The 13462-nt window shown below is 42.5% G+C and overlaps 1 protein-coding gene across 1 annotated transcript; it reads left to right on the top strand.

Moving 5' to 3' along the window:
* Window positions 1-661: 661 nt before the first annotated feature.
* Window positions 662-2134, top strand: LOC136751828 (5E5 antigen-like). Its single transcript, XM_066707587.1, has 2 exons — window positions 662-1747; window positions 1891-2134. The coding sequence occupies exons 1-2, from the start codon at window positions 835-837 to the stop codon at window positions 1992-1994; spliced, it is 1017 nt and encodes a 338-aa protein (XP_066563684.1). The 5' UTR covers window positions 662-834; the 3' UTR covers window positions 1995-2134.
* Window positions 2135-13462: the final 11328 nt, after the last annotated feature.

Below are 13462 nucleotides of genomic sequence, written 5' to 3'. Positions count from 1 at the left end.
GATAACCGTACCGCGGTCTCGGACCGGGCATATCGTGTTCAGCGCAATACAAAAAACATAGCAATTTGGTATTTGGTCTGGACCACTCCGCGGACCACTCGGACCACACAATGCTACAACCCCTTCTCACAGGCATTCCCCATGTCGCCTGCAACGCCCCTTTACGGTAAAGAAAAGGTGGAAAGCACTTAAGCAAGAAATCAAGTTACCAATTTTCCGCGCCCCGTAAACCTAAGCCTTGGGGCTGCACCTACTAAACATTTCCCTTTGTTTGAATCACCTCACCTCCACAGGGGGATATGTAAACACACGTGTGTGTTTGCTTCAGAAAAGGTGCGGTCTTTCAAATACATACACACATAACCTCACCGCCTTTCTACATTCAGCCAAACACTAATAATACAATTAATACAACATCTAGTGTTACTAATACAGCCAACACTACTATCACTGCTGTGCCTACAGGCTATTGCTGAGAAATGAACACATGAATGCCCTCTGCTGACGGTCCCTGCAGAGAACAGGCTGCAGCTCAGATCCTGCGACTCCCCGTGAGAATGCGGCTCCTCTCTGCTGCACGGCTGCTGGGGGCGAGGTGGGGTCGGGGGCTTCATTGGCTGGGTTCTCGGGAGTGGCTATAAATAGCGGGCATGGGGGGGCTGTTTCTTATCGCACGCTGTGTGTCTGGGTCTGTGCACGGTTGTTTTTGCCTGTTTATACTCAAGTTTGTCTGGGCTTTCTAGCGTTTTTGTCTACATTTCACCGTCTTCCCAGTTTCTAAGGCTCTGGTCCATGTGGCAGGTCTGTAGGCATTTCCACTGATTTCCACTCGCCATGCTGCAGAAACGGAGCAGGGGGCGTGGCCTCCCTTCGCCCCCCTTCTTGGTGGTGCTGTGTTGGCTGTGGGGGTGCCTGGGTGTGGCTGAGAACCTGAGAGATGATGGAGGGGAGATGGAAGAGGGGAGGAGAGATCTGGTCCTCGCTGTCCCCCATCACCTTGCTGGTTCTGCTGCTGGAATGCTGAACTTTGACCTGCAGGAGCGCTCCACCAATCGGGATGAAGAATCCAATGCGGTTGGCTGGGGTTCGCTGGCCCCCTCTGGTGGCTGGGAGTCGCTAATGCAGCTGAGGCCAGAGAGTGAGGCAAGGCCAGACCGAGGAATGTCTGTGGTAGCTGGGTCTCTGCTCCTGGAGGGGGTGGAGCAGAAGGAGCGAGGGAGAGACCTCGAAGAAGGAAGGGTTAGGATGAGGAGGGGCGTGAAGAGTTTGGGATCAAGCAAGGCTGGGAGGAAGAATGAGGCAGTCAAAAAGCGAGGGGGTTTTAGTGAGGCTGGGAACAAACCACGCCCTGGCCCCGGACCAAGATCCCGCTCTGGCACGAGACCGAGACCCCGCCCAGGGAGCTGCTGGCACCGCTGCCCCTGCCCCCGCTGGTACCAACACAAGGGCCCCCAAGTCTGCCTGTGTCTGGTAGGCAGCAGAGAACACTGGGTCTGCAGACTTGGCAATAGCAGAGGGGGTCCACCTGGGATAGAAGACAGGCGGCCCTCCCCGAGAGGAGGCGAGCGAGGGGACGGGAGGCGGCCCTCCCCGAGAGGAGGGGACGGGAGGCGGCCCTCCCCGAGAGGAGGCGAGCGAGGGGACGGGAGGCGGCCCTCCCCGGGAGGAGGCGAGCGAGGGGACGGGAGGCGGCCCTCCCCGAGAGGAGGATCACCTCTGAAATGGGAGCGATCTTGTCAGCCTAATGGTGAGTCCCTGTCCACGCTGTGCTCTTGCTCTGATGCACATTAACTGTGCTGTGCTCTTAACCCCACTGTGGGGAGATGCTGTAGGGACCCCAGTGTGCTGTCTGTATGCTGTGCTGTGTATTAACCCCCTCTTCTCTCCTAGGCTGCAGAATCCCACGCGGCCATCAGGTGGTGTGTGGGCCGCATCGCCCCAGCAACCGGCTGTCTAGACCCTTGTGTGTGCTGGTCCGACCCTGTCGCTTGTGAGTGCCCCTCTGTGCCGTAACACTCCTGTGTGCTCCCACCAAGGGTAAAGGAGCCTCCTTGAGCTCGGAGCCCCGGGGTCTTCACTGGAGGAAGCCCAACAGCATGTCCAAGTGTTCCAAATAAAATGCAATTGATTGAAATTCTGTCTCTCACGGAGTTCTTGGTCGAATGTGTAGATTGTCTAACAGCGAGTTAACCATGTGCTGCTGTTCTGTCCTGTTGGTCTCGGATGAGGTAGTGTTTTGGTTTCCAGCGGCCTGTGTCCTTTTTCAACGTTGCTGGTGCCTGTTCCACTCGCACAGAGCAGCAGTGAAGTAAGCCAGTAGCTTTGTCACGGAGCCTTGACACTATTGTCCCAGAGGGTGGTGAAGTGTGGTAAACCACACTTCAAAGTAGGATCTGGGTGATGTTCCATGATATAAATATGGAATTTACTGAAAAGATAATTCCACTTTAAAGAGTGGTGTCATTCCTTACAATAAGGTACTGTAATTCCTCCTGAGTTAATGTATAAATACCACAGGATAAACCCATGAATGTCCTGCACTTTATCCGAGGTGTTAATCTCCTGTATAGCTAGGTTAGGGTTAATGTGCTCAACATCAGAAATCTAATGGTCATGATGTATAAATCCTATGGCCTTCATGTATCACAATAAGGCACCATGATTCCTCACTATTATCACCAAGAAGGGTGGAGTCTTACAGCTTTAGAGGGCACAATGTTACTGTATGCACACCTGAGCCTATGAGTAGTAAGGCTTTACAGCTGCTTCAGTTCTCTACTTCTGCTTCAGTTTCCATTGTAACCACAATCGGTCTTCACCTCAAGCTGCAACCAGACTGTTAATTATCTTAAATGTATTTAAAATCTAATGGTGAGATCATGTACTTGATGGTGCTATAGAGAAAGGGAGACCTCTACAAGAGTGTATGGAGAATAGTTTCAAAATGTATTTGAATTGGCATGATTTTTTCATATTCAGTGTTTCTTTATTACTGAGACGCTTAATGAAACTGGGGACTACTGGTGGGCTCCAGCATAACCTAATGATTAAAATCTTCCCTACAGTCTCCTATGATGCCTCTCTTGTGATAGTTTTAAGTCGCCTTCCATCACAGTGTCTTTTCCTTACTGGCTTTGTATTGGGGTAAATATAGTATTACCACTTTGACATCAAGCTGCATTCGAAGTATTCCATTCCATTATCACTCCTCTCAGCTCTTGGAGCTGGAAAGGTAATCCGAAACCCAATCCATTGGGCACAGTGGTGTAGTCTACGTCATACGCAGCCACACGCCGTATGCCCACTATAAAATGAGCAGTGATATGCAATGTTTTTTTCAATTCACAATAAACAATACATTTACACTACCGTTCAAAAGTTTGGGATCACTTAGAAATTTCCTGGTTGTCCATGAAAACATACATGAAATGAGTTTGAATAGGAAATATAGCAAAATCAATAAAAATTATAGTCATTGACAAAGTTTTAACTGAAATAATTGTCCTTCAAACTTTGCTTTCGTCAAAGAGTCCTCCATGTGCAGCAATTACAGCCTTGCAGACCGTTGGCATTCTAGCTCTCAATTTGTTGAGGTAATTGAAGAGATTTCACCCCATGTTTCCTGAAGCACCTCCCACAAGTTGGATTGGCTTGATGGGCACTTCTTATGCACCATACAGTCAAGCTGCTCCCACAACAGCTCAGTAGGGTTGAGATCTGGTGACTGTGCTGGCCACTCCATTACAGACAGAATAACAGCTGATTGCTTCTTTCCTCAATAGTTCTCGCCTTCCTTCTTCAAGATCCCTGTTACCCTGTACAAATCTCCCACTTTACCACCACCAAAGCATGCCAGACCATCACATTGCCTCCACCATGCTTGACAGATGGCATCAAGCACTCCTCCAGCATCTTTTCATTTGGTCTGTGTCTCACGAATGTTCTTCTTTGTGATCAGAACACCTCAAAGTGTCTGTGTTTTTTTTCCCTATCTTAATTTTTTGTTTGTATTGGCCAGTCTGAGATATGGCTTTTTCTGTACAACTCTGCCTAGAAGGCCACCATCCCGGAGTCGCCTCTTCACTGTGGACGTTGAGACTGGTGTTTTGCGGGTACTATTTAATGAAGCTGCCAGTTGAGGACCTGTGAGGCGTCCGTTTTCTTTCGAAAACAAGGACATTTCTAAGTAACCCAAATCTTTTGAACGGTAGTGTATTTTAACTGTGGTCTAGGCATATGGAGGGAGGGGAGAGACAGAGAACCCAGTGCCAGACAACTTATTGTCAATACAGTATATTATTACATTTAACACCTCGTATCAGGTATTTGAGCTACATGGAGGCGTCTCTAAAAATCAATCAATCAATCAATCAATTTGTATTTGTTTAGCACCCTTCGCAGGGTAGCCACAAAGCACTTTACAGACTGGTAAACATACAACAAATGTACAGCAAATAAAATACTACATTAATACAATAAAGTAAAATACATATAGACCTGTAAACAGTTTACATGATCTAAAAATAAAGTACGTGAACTTTTAAATAAATAAACCTTTTAGGCACAGAGGAGAGAAAAACAACTCCTATGGATGGCATGTAGGAGAAAATAAATCTCTGGGGGTCCTCGGCTTAGAGCCTAGGCCTATTGGTTGCCTCCCCTCCAGGCAGTGTAGTTATTACAGAAAATATTGGCATGCGAATGAGCCAATGGGAGCCAGGCAATTTCTCTTTCCTCTAAGTTCACACTTTTAATACTTTTTGAACAAATCAGACATACTACATTGTTTTGAGGCCAGACAGCACCGTGTCAGATTATTGTCATTCAAAGACACCAGCACATATTGGCCAAAACCATCAAATCAGTTCATTCTAAACAAGAAATATATCTGTTCCTACAGTTTGTCAGTTGATTTCTCGACACTTGCAGTTTAATTTGCAAATGTTGGTTGAACACTTTGACACTTATTTAATTACACTAATCCATTCTGGAAATGTAAAGATGCAATGTGAATATAATGCATACACCTGAGCTACTATAAAACAACTGATACTGTACCTGCAAGCAGATTCATTAAATCATATATGTACACACTGCACAGGAGTTACTGCCAACTGAAATAAAACCATGAGATAACAGGTTTATTATTTGTGTTTCTCCTCCAAGGGTCCATGACTTCCTGGGTGGTGATCTTCATTGTACCAATCAACAGTGCTTTGAAGCCCATCCTCTTCTCTCTCACCACCCGCTTCTTCAGGGAGCAAGTGGAGCTTTTACTGTGCAGGTGGCAAAGAAACTCCGGCCACGACAAGGGCCGTAAGAGTCTGACCACGTCAGTGGCATCCATGGACTCCTCCAGACAGAGCTGCTACCACCAGAGTCTCCTGCAAAGGATGTCTATCAGAGAGATGTGATGAAAGGGGATAACAGGAAGTGAAGCAACAAGAAAGAGCGATAAATTCAGCCATTTGGCTAATTCTGTTCAGAGGGTCTTCATTCCCATAAAGTGTCTGAACAAGTTCGATTTCAGCATCGCTTGGACTCCTCAAAACCAAGCACAGTATTGTTTACAGGAGCAGTTCTCCATGCAACGGACTGAATGTGACTTTATTTTTAATTATAAAAACGGAGAAAGCCTTAATCCACGTGTGCGGCATGCTTCATTGAGTGGAAATTAACAACAGATACTTATTTGCCAAAACCGAATGTGTGGAGAAACTAATTTTCCTTCCTTGGACAGAAACAATATGTTGAATTTGGTTGTTATTGTGAATGATGTTTATACCATAATTTTATTATATATTTAAAATACCTCACCAGCAAAATGGCTACTTATCTCAACATTGCACTGTTTTAAGTCCAGTGAATAATGTGATTCTGATGTGTTAATCCTTTAGAAAATGCTAAACACATAGGTTATTATAATTGTGTCCCTGTATTTGTAATTGCTTTGTATTTGTTTTCAGTATAAAACATATACAATACTGTGCAAAAGTTTTAGGCAGGTGTGAAAAAATGCAGTAAAGTAAGAGCTTTCAAAAAGACATGTTATTAGATGCAAACTAAATGCAAAGTGAGTGAACAGAAGAAAAATCTACATCAAAACCAATATTTGCCTTCAAAACAGCAACAATTCTTCTATGTACACTGGCACAAAGTCAGGGATGTTGTAGGCATATAGTCAGGTGTATGATTAAACAATTATACCAAACAGGTGCTAATGATCATCAATTCAATATGTGGTTTGAAACACAATCATTAACTGAAACAGACACAGCTGTGTAGGAGGAATACAACTGGGTGAGGAACAGCCAAACTCAAGACAGTTTACTGTCAAAAGTCATACACCAGGCAAGACTGAGCACAGCAACAAGACACAAGGTAGTTATACTGCATCAGCAAGGTCTCTCCCAGGCAGAAATTTCAAGGCAAACAGGGTTTTCCAGATGTGCCGTCCACACAAGACACATCATGCTTCATTCCCCTCGCAATCGGAAGATGTCCAGCAGTGCCATCAGCTCAGAATAGGTAGAAAACAGTGGGACCCTGTTACACCCATCTACTATCCAGAGAAGTATGGTCAGAAGTGGCCTTCATGGAAGACTTGCAGCCAAAAAGCCATACCTCTGTTGTGGAAATAAGGCCAAGCATCTCCACTATGCACGAAAGCACAGGAACTGGGGTGCACAAAAATGGCAGCAAGTGCTCTGGACTGATGAGTCAACATTTGACATTTGAATATTTGGCTTGAGCAGAAGGCAATTTGTTCACCCTGATCTCAACATCATCGAGTCTGTCTGGGGTTACATGAAGAGAGAGAAGCAACTGGGGCTGCCTAAATCCACAGAAGAACTGTGGTTAGTTCTCCAAGACATTTGGGATGACCCACCTGCCAAGTTCCTTCAAAAATTGTGTGCAAGTGTACCTAGAAGAATTGATGCTGTTTTGAAGGCAAAGGGTCATCACACCAAATATTGATTTGATGTAGATTTTTCTTCTGTTCACTAATTTTGCATGTTGTTAATTGATAAATATAATCTATTAACATCTATTTTTGAGAGCATTCTTACCTTACAGCATTTTTTCACATCTGCCTAAAACTTTTGCACAGTACTGTATATATTGATATATATGGACATAGGGATAGGATATGTTCTCATGTACATTCTTAAAACCCGCCACAAACACTACTTTCTTTACTTAAAGTGGAATGAAAGCTTTGGGAATTTGTGTATTTTTACCACCTGATGGCTGCCTTTCACACATCATAGTGTGTGTTCCACAGGTTTGATTAGTCGTGTTCAGATGAATGTCTTCATTTCTTAAATATCTCTCTATCATGGTACATGTCCTGTACAATGCAATTTCCAAACCTGTGAATGTAAAAATTGTACACATTTCTCATGGACAACAAGTCTGTTTCTTTTCAAACTAATATGGTTAAAGTAAACAATATTGTGTCTTAAAAGTGTTTTTCTAGTAATAGTGTGTTCCGATACAAGGACAGATATTGTGTTTTGTCTGCCCATCTCTGGCCGTGCTGATAATACCTCCAGCAGTTTAAAAACTCAACAAGAAACACTGCATAAGTCTCCTTGCAAACTACATATTTGTAACTCATATTCGTAACATTTGTTTTATGCTAATAAAGCACTTGATGTGTTGCAGTGTAATCATGGAGAGTAAAAGCAGTGTACTGAAGCAGAGATTAGACCAGGCTTTTTTAACTTGTCTTCCAGCATCCTCTGCAGAACTTCAAATGATAAGAATTATACAATTAATCTCGCTACAGGGAACCGATATTGTGCACTGGGATACGAACACAAAGCCAGTGACATCTGGAGTTTGTGTCATAAGGAGGAAATCAAACACCAATGCACGTATAAAGGATACAAATATGTCCTTAAGAATAACATGAATTCAGAAATTATACCCCATCAACTTGTATATGTTTTGATGTTGCTTTCCCCCTATTTACTTTTTGATAGTAATTTATAGATCATTTATATTTAAGTTTTAAAAGGCAGCCTGATGGAATTGTTTCTGACCTCATACCACGAATAAACACTTTGATGTGAAGTTATCAACAGTGAGTTAAAGAAAGAGTGATCTACAAACTTACCACATCGATCCTGATGGTTATTAACCTCTTTGTATCCATCTGTTGTCTAAAATAAAATGAACAGTATATAAGCAGATATTCATCTTGATATTGCGTTTTGACTTCACCAATAGTGGTTAAATGCATCTCACTTTGAGGCAACTGCTATCTCATATGCAATTGGCTCAATGATACCGTGATAAAGATAAACAAAGGTCAATATATATTATATAGGGGTTTCGCACTGGGTTTGTTTGCTTTGAAACAATGTATCAGTGTGCTAGCTGTTCACACTTGCCTTGTGTGCAATACAAATGTGCCGGGTTCGTTTCCAACTGAACTCGGTTCGTTTTGTATTAATAAAACAACAGATATTTACACTTCCCTGCATTGCATATTGGTATTTCATAAAGACAGTTATGCTTTCATATAGATTTCGGGTAGTATTGTATACATTCCTCTCACCCTTCACTGCGCCTCTCTCCCTCTGTGCGGCTCAATCCGAAACCCCAGGTGCCGCCTTCCGCAGTGGAACTTCGAATCGTCTATCCAACAAGGCAAGTCCACCAGGGCAAACACTTCCAGGTACGCTGTCAGTCCAAACAGGCCTCGACCCTCACCGGCTGGCACCCTCACAGCCCGGACTCGGACTCGGACTCGGACTCGGACTCGGACTCGGACTCGGACCACCTCACCGCTGCTCTCCTCTGTTCTGGGCACTCCAGCCTTTATCTAATGCTGAGTGTCAACAGGTGTAGTGGCTGTGAGTGAAGGGTGGGGCGCTGCTCAGTGAAACAGGTGTCCGTGTCAGTGTCCCATGCGTTACTGTAAAATTTGAACAAGTGAAACAATCAATCAATCTATCAGTGAAACAAAAGAAACAATTAGTGAATGTAAGGGTCAAATTAACAACCAAAAAATAGAAAATACTACAAGTGCAAATAAAGTTAGAAAACACACTAAACCTTGGCAGCCTCTGTGACATATGCATCGACTCAGTCACAACTTGGATATTGTCAATTAAGTGCAATACTACCACTATACCACCTCCAATACCCCCAGCACTACTATTACTAATAATCATCATCATAAAAATGTAAATCATTTCCCAAAGTGTTAACAAAGTTATACATTGAAAAACAAACTTTATTTTTGATATAGATGTAACTTGTATTTGCTTTTATATAAGTATAGGATCAAATAATATTTTGAGGTTCTTAAACACTTAGATAGGAAGATAGCAAGATAGATATTTAATTAGTAATGGCTAAATTCTAAGAAATTAGACACTAATGTCCCAGATCTTGATTTTACCATTACTGTACATTTTTATAACACTCTTGTGTATAATATGGTATTTTCTCCCTAGAGATACAAGACAGGGTGGGCAATTCTGTTATTCATGTCCAGTGCCCGGCACATACCCTTGCCCATTTGCCCTGTCACTCATAAAGTGCCCTTCTGTAATGCTGCAGTGCCCCCAGGATGACAATTCACCCCCCTTCCCACTCCACAAATCACCCCTCCCACCCAGAATTCAACAGCAGTGTCCCTTTTCTGAATTCCATCCCTGCCCTCCTGGAACTGTGTGCACCGGCCTGTACAGTGCACTGCTGTGGATACCGACGCCTCTTACAGCACATGCTTGTCATGAAATATCACCCTTTTCAATCAGGGACTTTCCTACATTTTAGATTCCAGTGCAAAGAACTGTCTTTTAAAAGCCACACAGAAGCGATACAAACTATCAGTCTTCAGGGTGGGGTAAACATGTAAAGCCTCTCATCTCTGTTGTCTTATATCACACACTGCACCTTTCTTTAGCATCTTTACTGCATAAATACACATCTATTTACTAGATTGCCTGTATGCTATAGGAGCCTAACCGTCTCAAAGTGCAGGCAGAGCATGAAGTAGCACACACTGACATGGGCAGAAACCTTGAATGGATCTTTACTGCAGTGCATTCAAAGTTTCTGTCCCTGTCTACAGTGTTGTTCAATACTTTCCAGTGTTATCTACTGTGATTCTAAAGTAGTGCCTTTAATTTAAAGTTAAATCCACGTCCAATATTTGTTTCATTCATGCTAACTGTATGCTTAACATTATTTTACAGTAAAACCCAGTACAGTTTGAATGTGAATTGCTGTAAATGTACCTGATGAGACTGTAGAGAAGTTTAAGGAACTGCACCTAATTTTACACTGAAATGTCTGGCAGCTCGGCAGCCCATCTTTTTATTTTTACCGTACATTAACAGTAATGTTTTTCTTTAAAATGGAGTCATCCACTTAACCTATTCTTAAATGCATTTCTAGTGTACTTTTACTGATATTCGACACAAAAACTTTTAATGACTGGTAAATGCATATCAAATGATGGTTCTGTTATGCAATTCAAGTGTTATTTAACTCATTACACAAATAAACCTGTTAATCCAATCCACATAAAATAATGCTTGTCATTTGTTATTCGACTTACTTTTGCTTTTGGTTTGCTTTTTTTGATAATGTCTGTCCATTGTTCAATGCTTTAAACCCATAGATGAAAAACTATTTATCCTTATTCATACATTTCAGTTAATATCTCTCTGCTTTATAGCAACCCAGATAAAAACCACCTTTGATTACTAACATTTATAGGAACCAATCCTATCCAGTATATATATATATATTTATATTTATGAGTAAGCATGCCCATCATCTGCAATAGAAAGGGTGTCAGGTGGCATGCTTGGGAAGAAATCCCTTCTCTGGGAATTAGAGGTACAACAGTCCTTCATAGCTGCACTTCATAGCTGCACATAGCTGCACAGTGGAGATGAATGAACACCAGGAGTCAAAGCCTCACCTTTAAAATTTCAGAAATAGGCCAACTATTCATACACAAAATATACATATTTGTACATATGTAGGATTACTACAGTTTAGAACATAAGAAGAACATAAAGTTTACAGACAAGAGTAGGCTATTCATAACTAAGTGATCCAAGGATCCTATCCAGTCTATTTTTAAATTTTCCCACATTTTCAGCTTCAACCACATTGCTTTGGAGTTTGTTCCAGATTGTGATGACTTTCTGTGTGATGAAGTGTCTCCTGTTTTCCGTATTGAATGTGTTGAAGCCCAATTTCCATTTGTGTCCCCGAGTCCATATGTCCCTGCTGATCCGGAAAAGCTCCTCTGGTTTGATGTGGTCGATGTCCTTCATGATTTTGAAGACTTGAATAAAGTCCCCATGTAGTCTCCTCTGTTCCAGGGTGAAAAGGTTCAGGTCCTCAGTCTCTCAGTAGGACATTCCCTTCAGACCTGGAATAAGTCTGGTTGCTCTCCTCTGAACTGCCTCTAGAGCAGCGATATCTTTCTTGAAGTGTGGAGCCCAGAACTGTCCACAGTATCCAGATGAGCTCTAACTAGTGCATTGTACAGTCTGAACATCACTGCCCTTGTTCTCAATTCTACACTTTTGACAATATACCCTAACACTCTGTTTGCCTTTTTTATTGCTTCCCCACATTGTTTGGATGGAGAAAGTGAGGAGTCCACGTAGACTCCTAGGTCTTTCTCATGCGTTACTTTGAGAAAGTCCCTTTGAATAACTTGTGCTGCCGAGATTGTATCTGCTGAGCCCCCTATTTCAGTATCACCTGCAAATTTGACAAGTTTGCTAACTATCCCAGAGTCAAGATCATGAATATAGATTAGAAAAAGCACAGGCCCTAGTACTGATCCCTGTGGAACTCCACTAACAACCTCACTCCAGTTAGAAGTGACTCCTCTAATCGACACCCTCTGTTTCCTATACATCAACCAGTTCATAATCCATCTACTTACATTTCCTTGAATGCCTACAGCTTCCAATTTGAGGATCAGTCTTTGGTGTGGAACCTTATCAAAAGCTCTCTGAAAATCTAAGTATATCATATCATATGCTTTCACATGATCTACAGCTGCAGTTGCATGTTCACAAAACTCCAATAAATTAGTAAGACATGATCTGCCTCATGTTGACTATCTCCAAGAATATGGTTTCATTAAGATGCTCTTCGATTTTCTGTCTAATAATTTTTTCCAACATTTTACAGGTGATGCAGGTGAGACTGATTGGTCTGTAATTTCCTGGCTCAGTTTTGTCCCCTTTCTTGTGGATTGGTATGACATTTACTGTCTTCCAGTCAGTTGGCCCATCCCCTGTTCTAAGTGTCATTTGTAGTAAGCGACCTATAAATAATTTCCCTCATTTCTTTAAGTACTGTTGGAAATATCCCATCTGGCCCAGGTGATTTGTTTGTTTTTAATTCTGCTAGTCCCTTTAGTACCTGCTCCTCATTTATCATGATCTCTCTTAGGGTTTGACTGGACTGATTGTCAACCTGTGGCATGTTATCTGTTTTTTCTTTTGTAAAAACCTCTGTGAAAAACTCATTTAGAACATTTGCCACATCTTGCTCAATCTGTCTTTGGAAACCATGTTCTGGTGCACGGCCGCTGAGCCATTTCATTGGCATCATAGCCGATACGTTGAACTAGGCTATAAGAATAATAGTAAGCACATGCGCATCATACACTGTTAAAAGGCATGCTGCAATTTAAGCAATCTGTTTGAATGCTCTACTTGATTGATTTGCTGGTGTTTTTGCTATAGGCCTCTGCGGGAGGCAGATCATTTGAAATACCGTTGTGTCAGTTTTGCTGTCATGCATAACTTCAGTGAGCATGTACTGGGTCATTAGCTGTGTTTCAGTGCTTCTGTCAAGAGACTGAGCTATATATTTATGTTTTATAATACAGGCTATTGCCTATAATTTGCAGATTAAATAGGGTGTTTTTTGACCGCTTTGTGCTTTCCATGGTGCTGATCGATTTATACTGGTTAATTTCTGACCGCCGTCCATGGTGCTGAATGTATTGGCTGTATTGCGGCTTCTCTGGTAACAGCTTCAAATGTGCCCTTAGATTAGTTTCTACTCTGCTGTTACAATGTTCAGTAATATTAACACACAGCCTTAAAAACACAATTATTTTAATTTTAAGGTAAATATGGGTGGTGATAAGGGCCCATCATTTTTCTTGGCACCTGGGCCCGTCCTGATTAAGCTACTCTACCGCCCAGCTTCCCTTCCCTGTTCAGTATTTAACCCCCTGTTCCCAGCACTCAGCGCTAAGTCTTGATCTCTCCCTAGAGTCATTTCTAAGTGTTCCCCCTCTCTTTGTTTTGCTACTATTTTGTGACCTCTTTTGCCTCCTTTTGACCATAGCCTCTCGGATTGCACTCTACTGACTTGTTTGCCCGATCACCTGACTTCCTGCCTGCCCTCTTGACCTTTCTTCTTGCCATGCCCTGTGGATCCCTTTTGCTGG

The sequence above is a fragment of the Amia ocellicauda genome, chromosome 6 (genome assembly GCF_036373705.1).
Source record: "Amia ocellicauda isolate fAmiCal2 chromosome 6, fAmiCal2.hap1, whole genome shotgun sequence".
Taxonomy (NCBI): domain Eukaryota; kingdom Metazoa; phylum Chordata; class Actinopteri; order Amiiformes; family Amiidae; genus Amia; species Amia ocellicauda.
Note: the sequence above shows the minus strand (reverse complement) of the source record. Positions and strands in the feature narration are given on the sequence as shown.

Bases quoted from the DNA above. Each gene is read 5' to 3' on its own strand.
- LOC136751828 (XM_066707587.1), top strand. From the start codon at position 835: ATGCTGCAGAAACGGAGCAGGGGGCGTGGCCTCCCTTCGCCCCCCTTC. The intron at 1,748-1,890 runs GTGAGTCCCTGT...CTTCTCTCCTAG, and splicing joins GCGATCTTGTCAGCCTAATG to GCTGCAGAATCCCACGCGGC.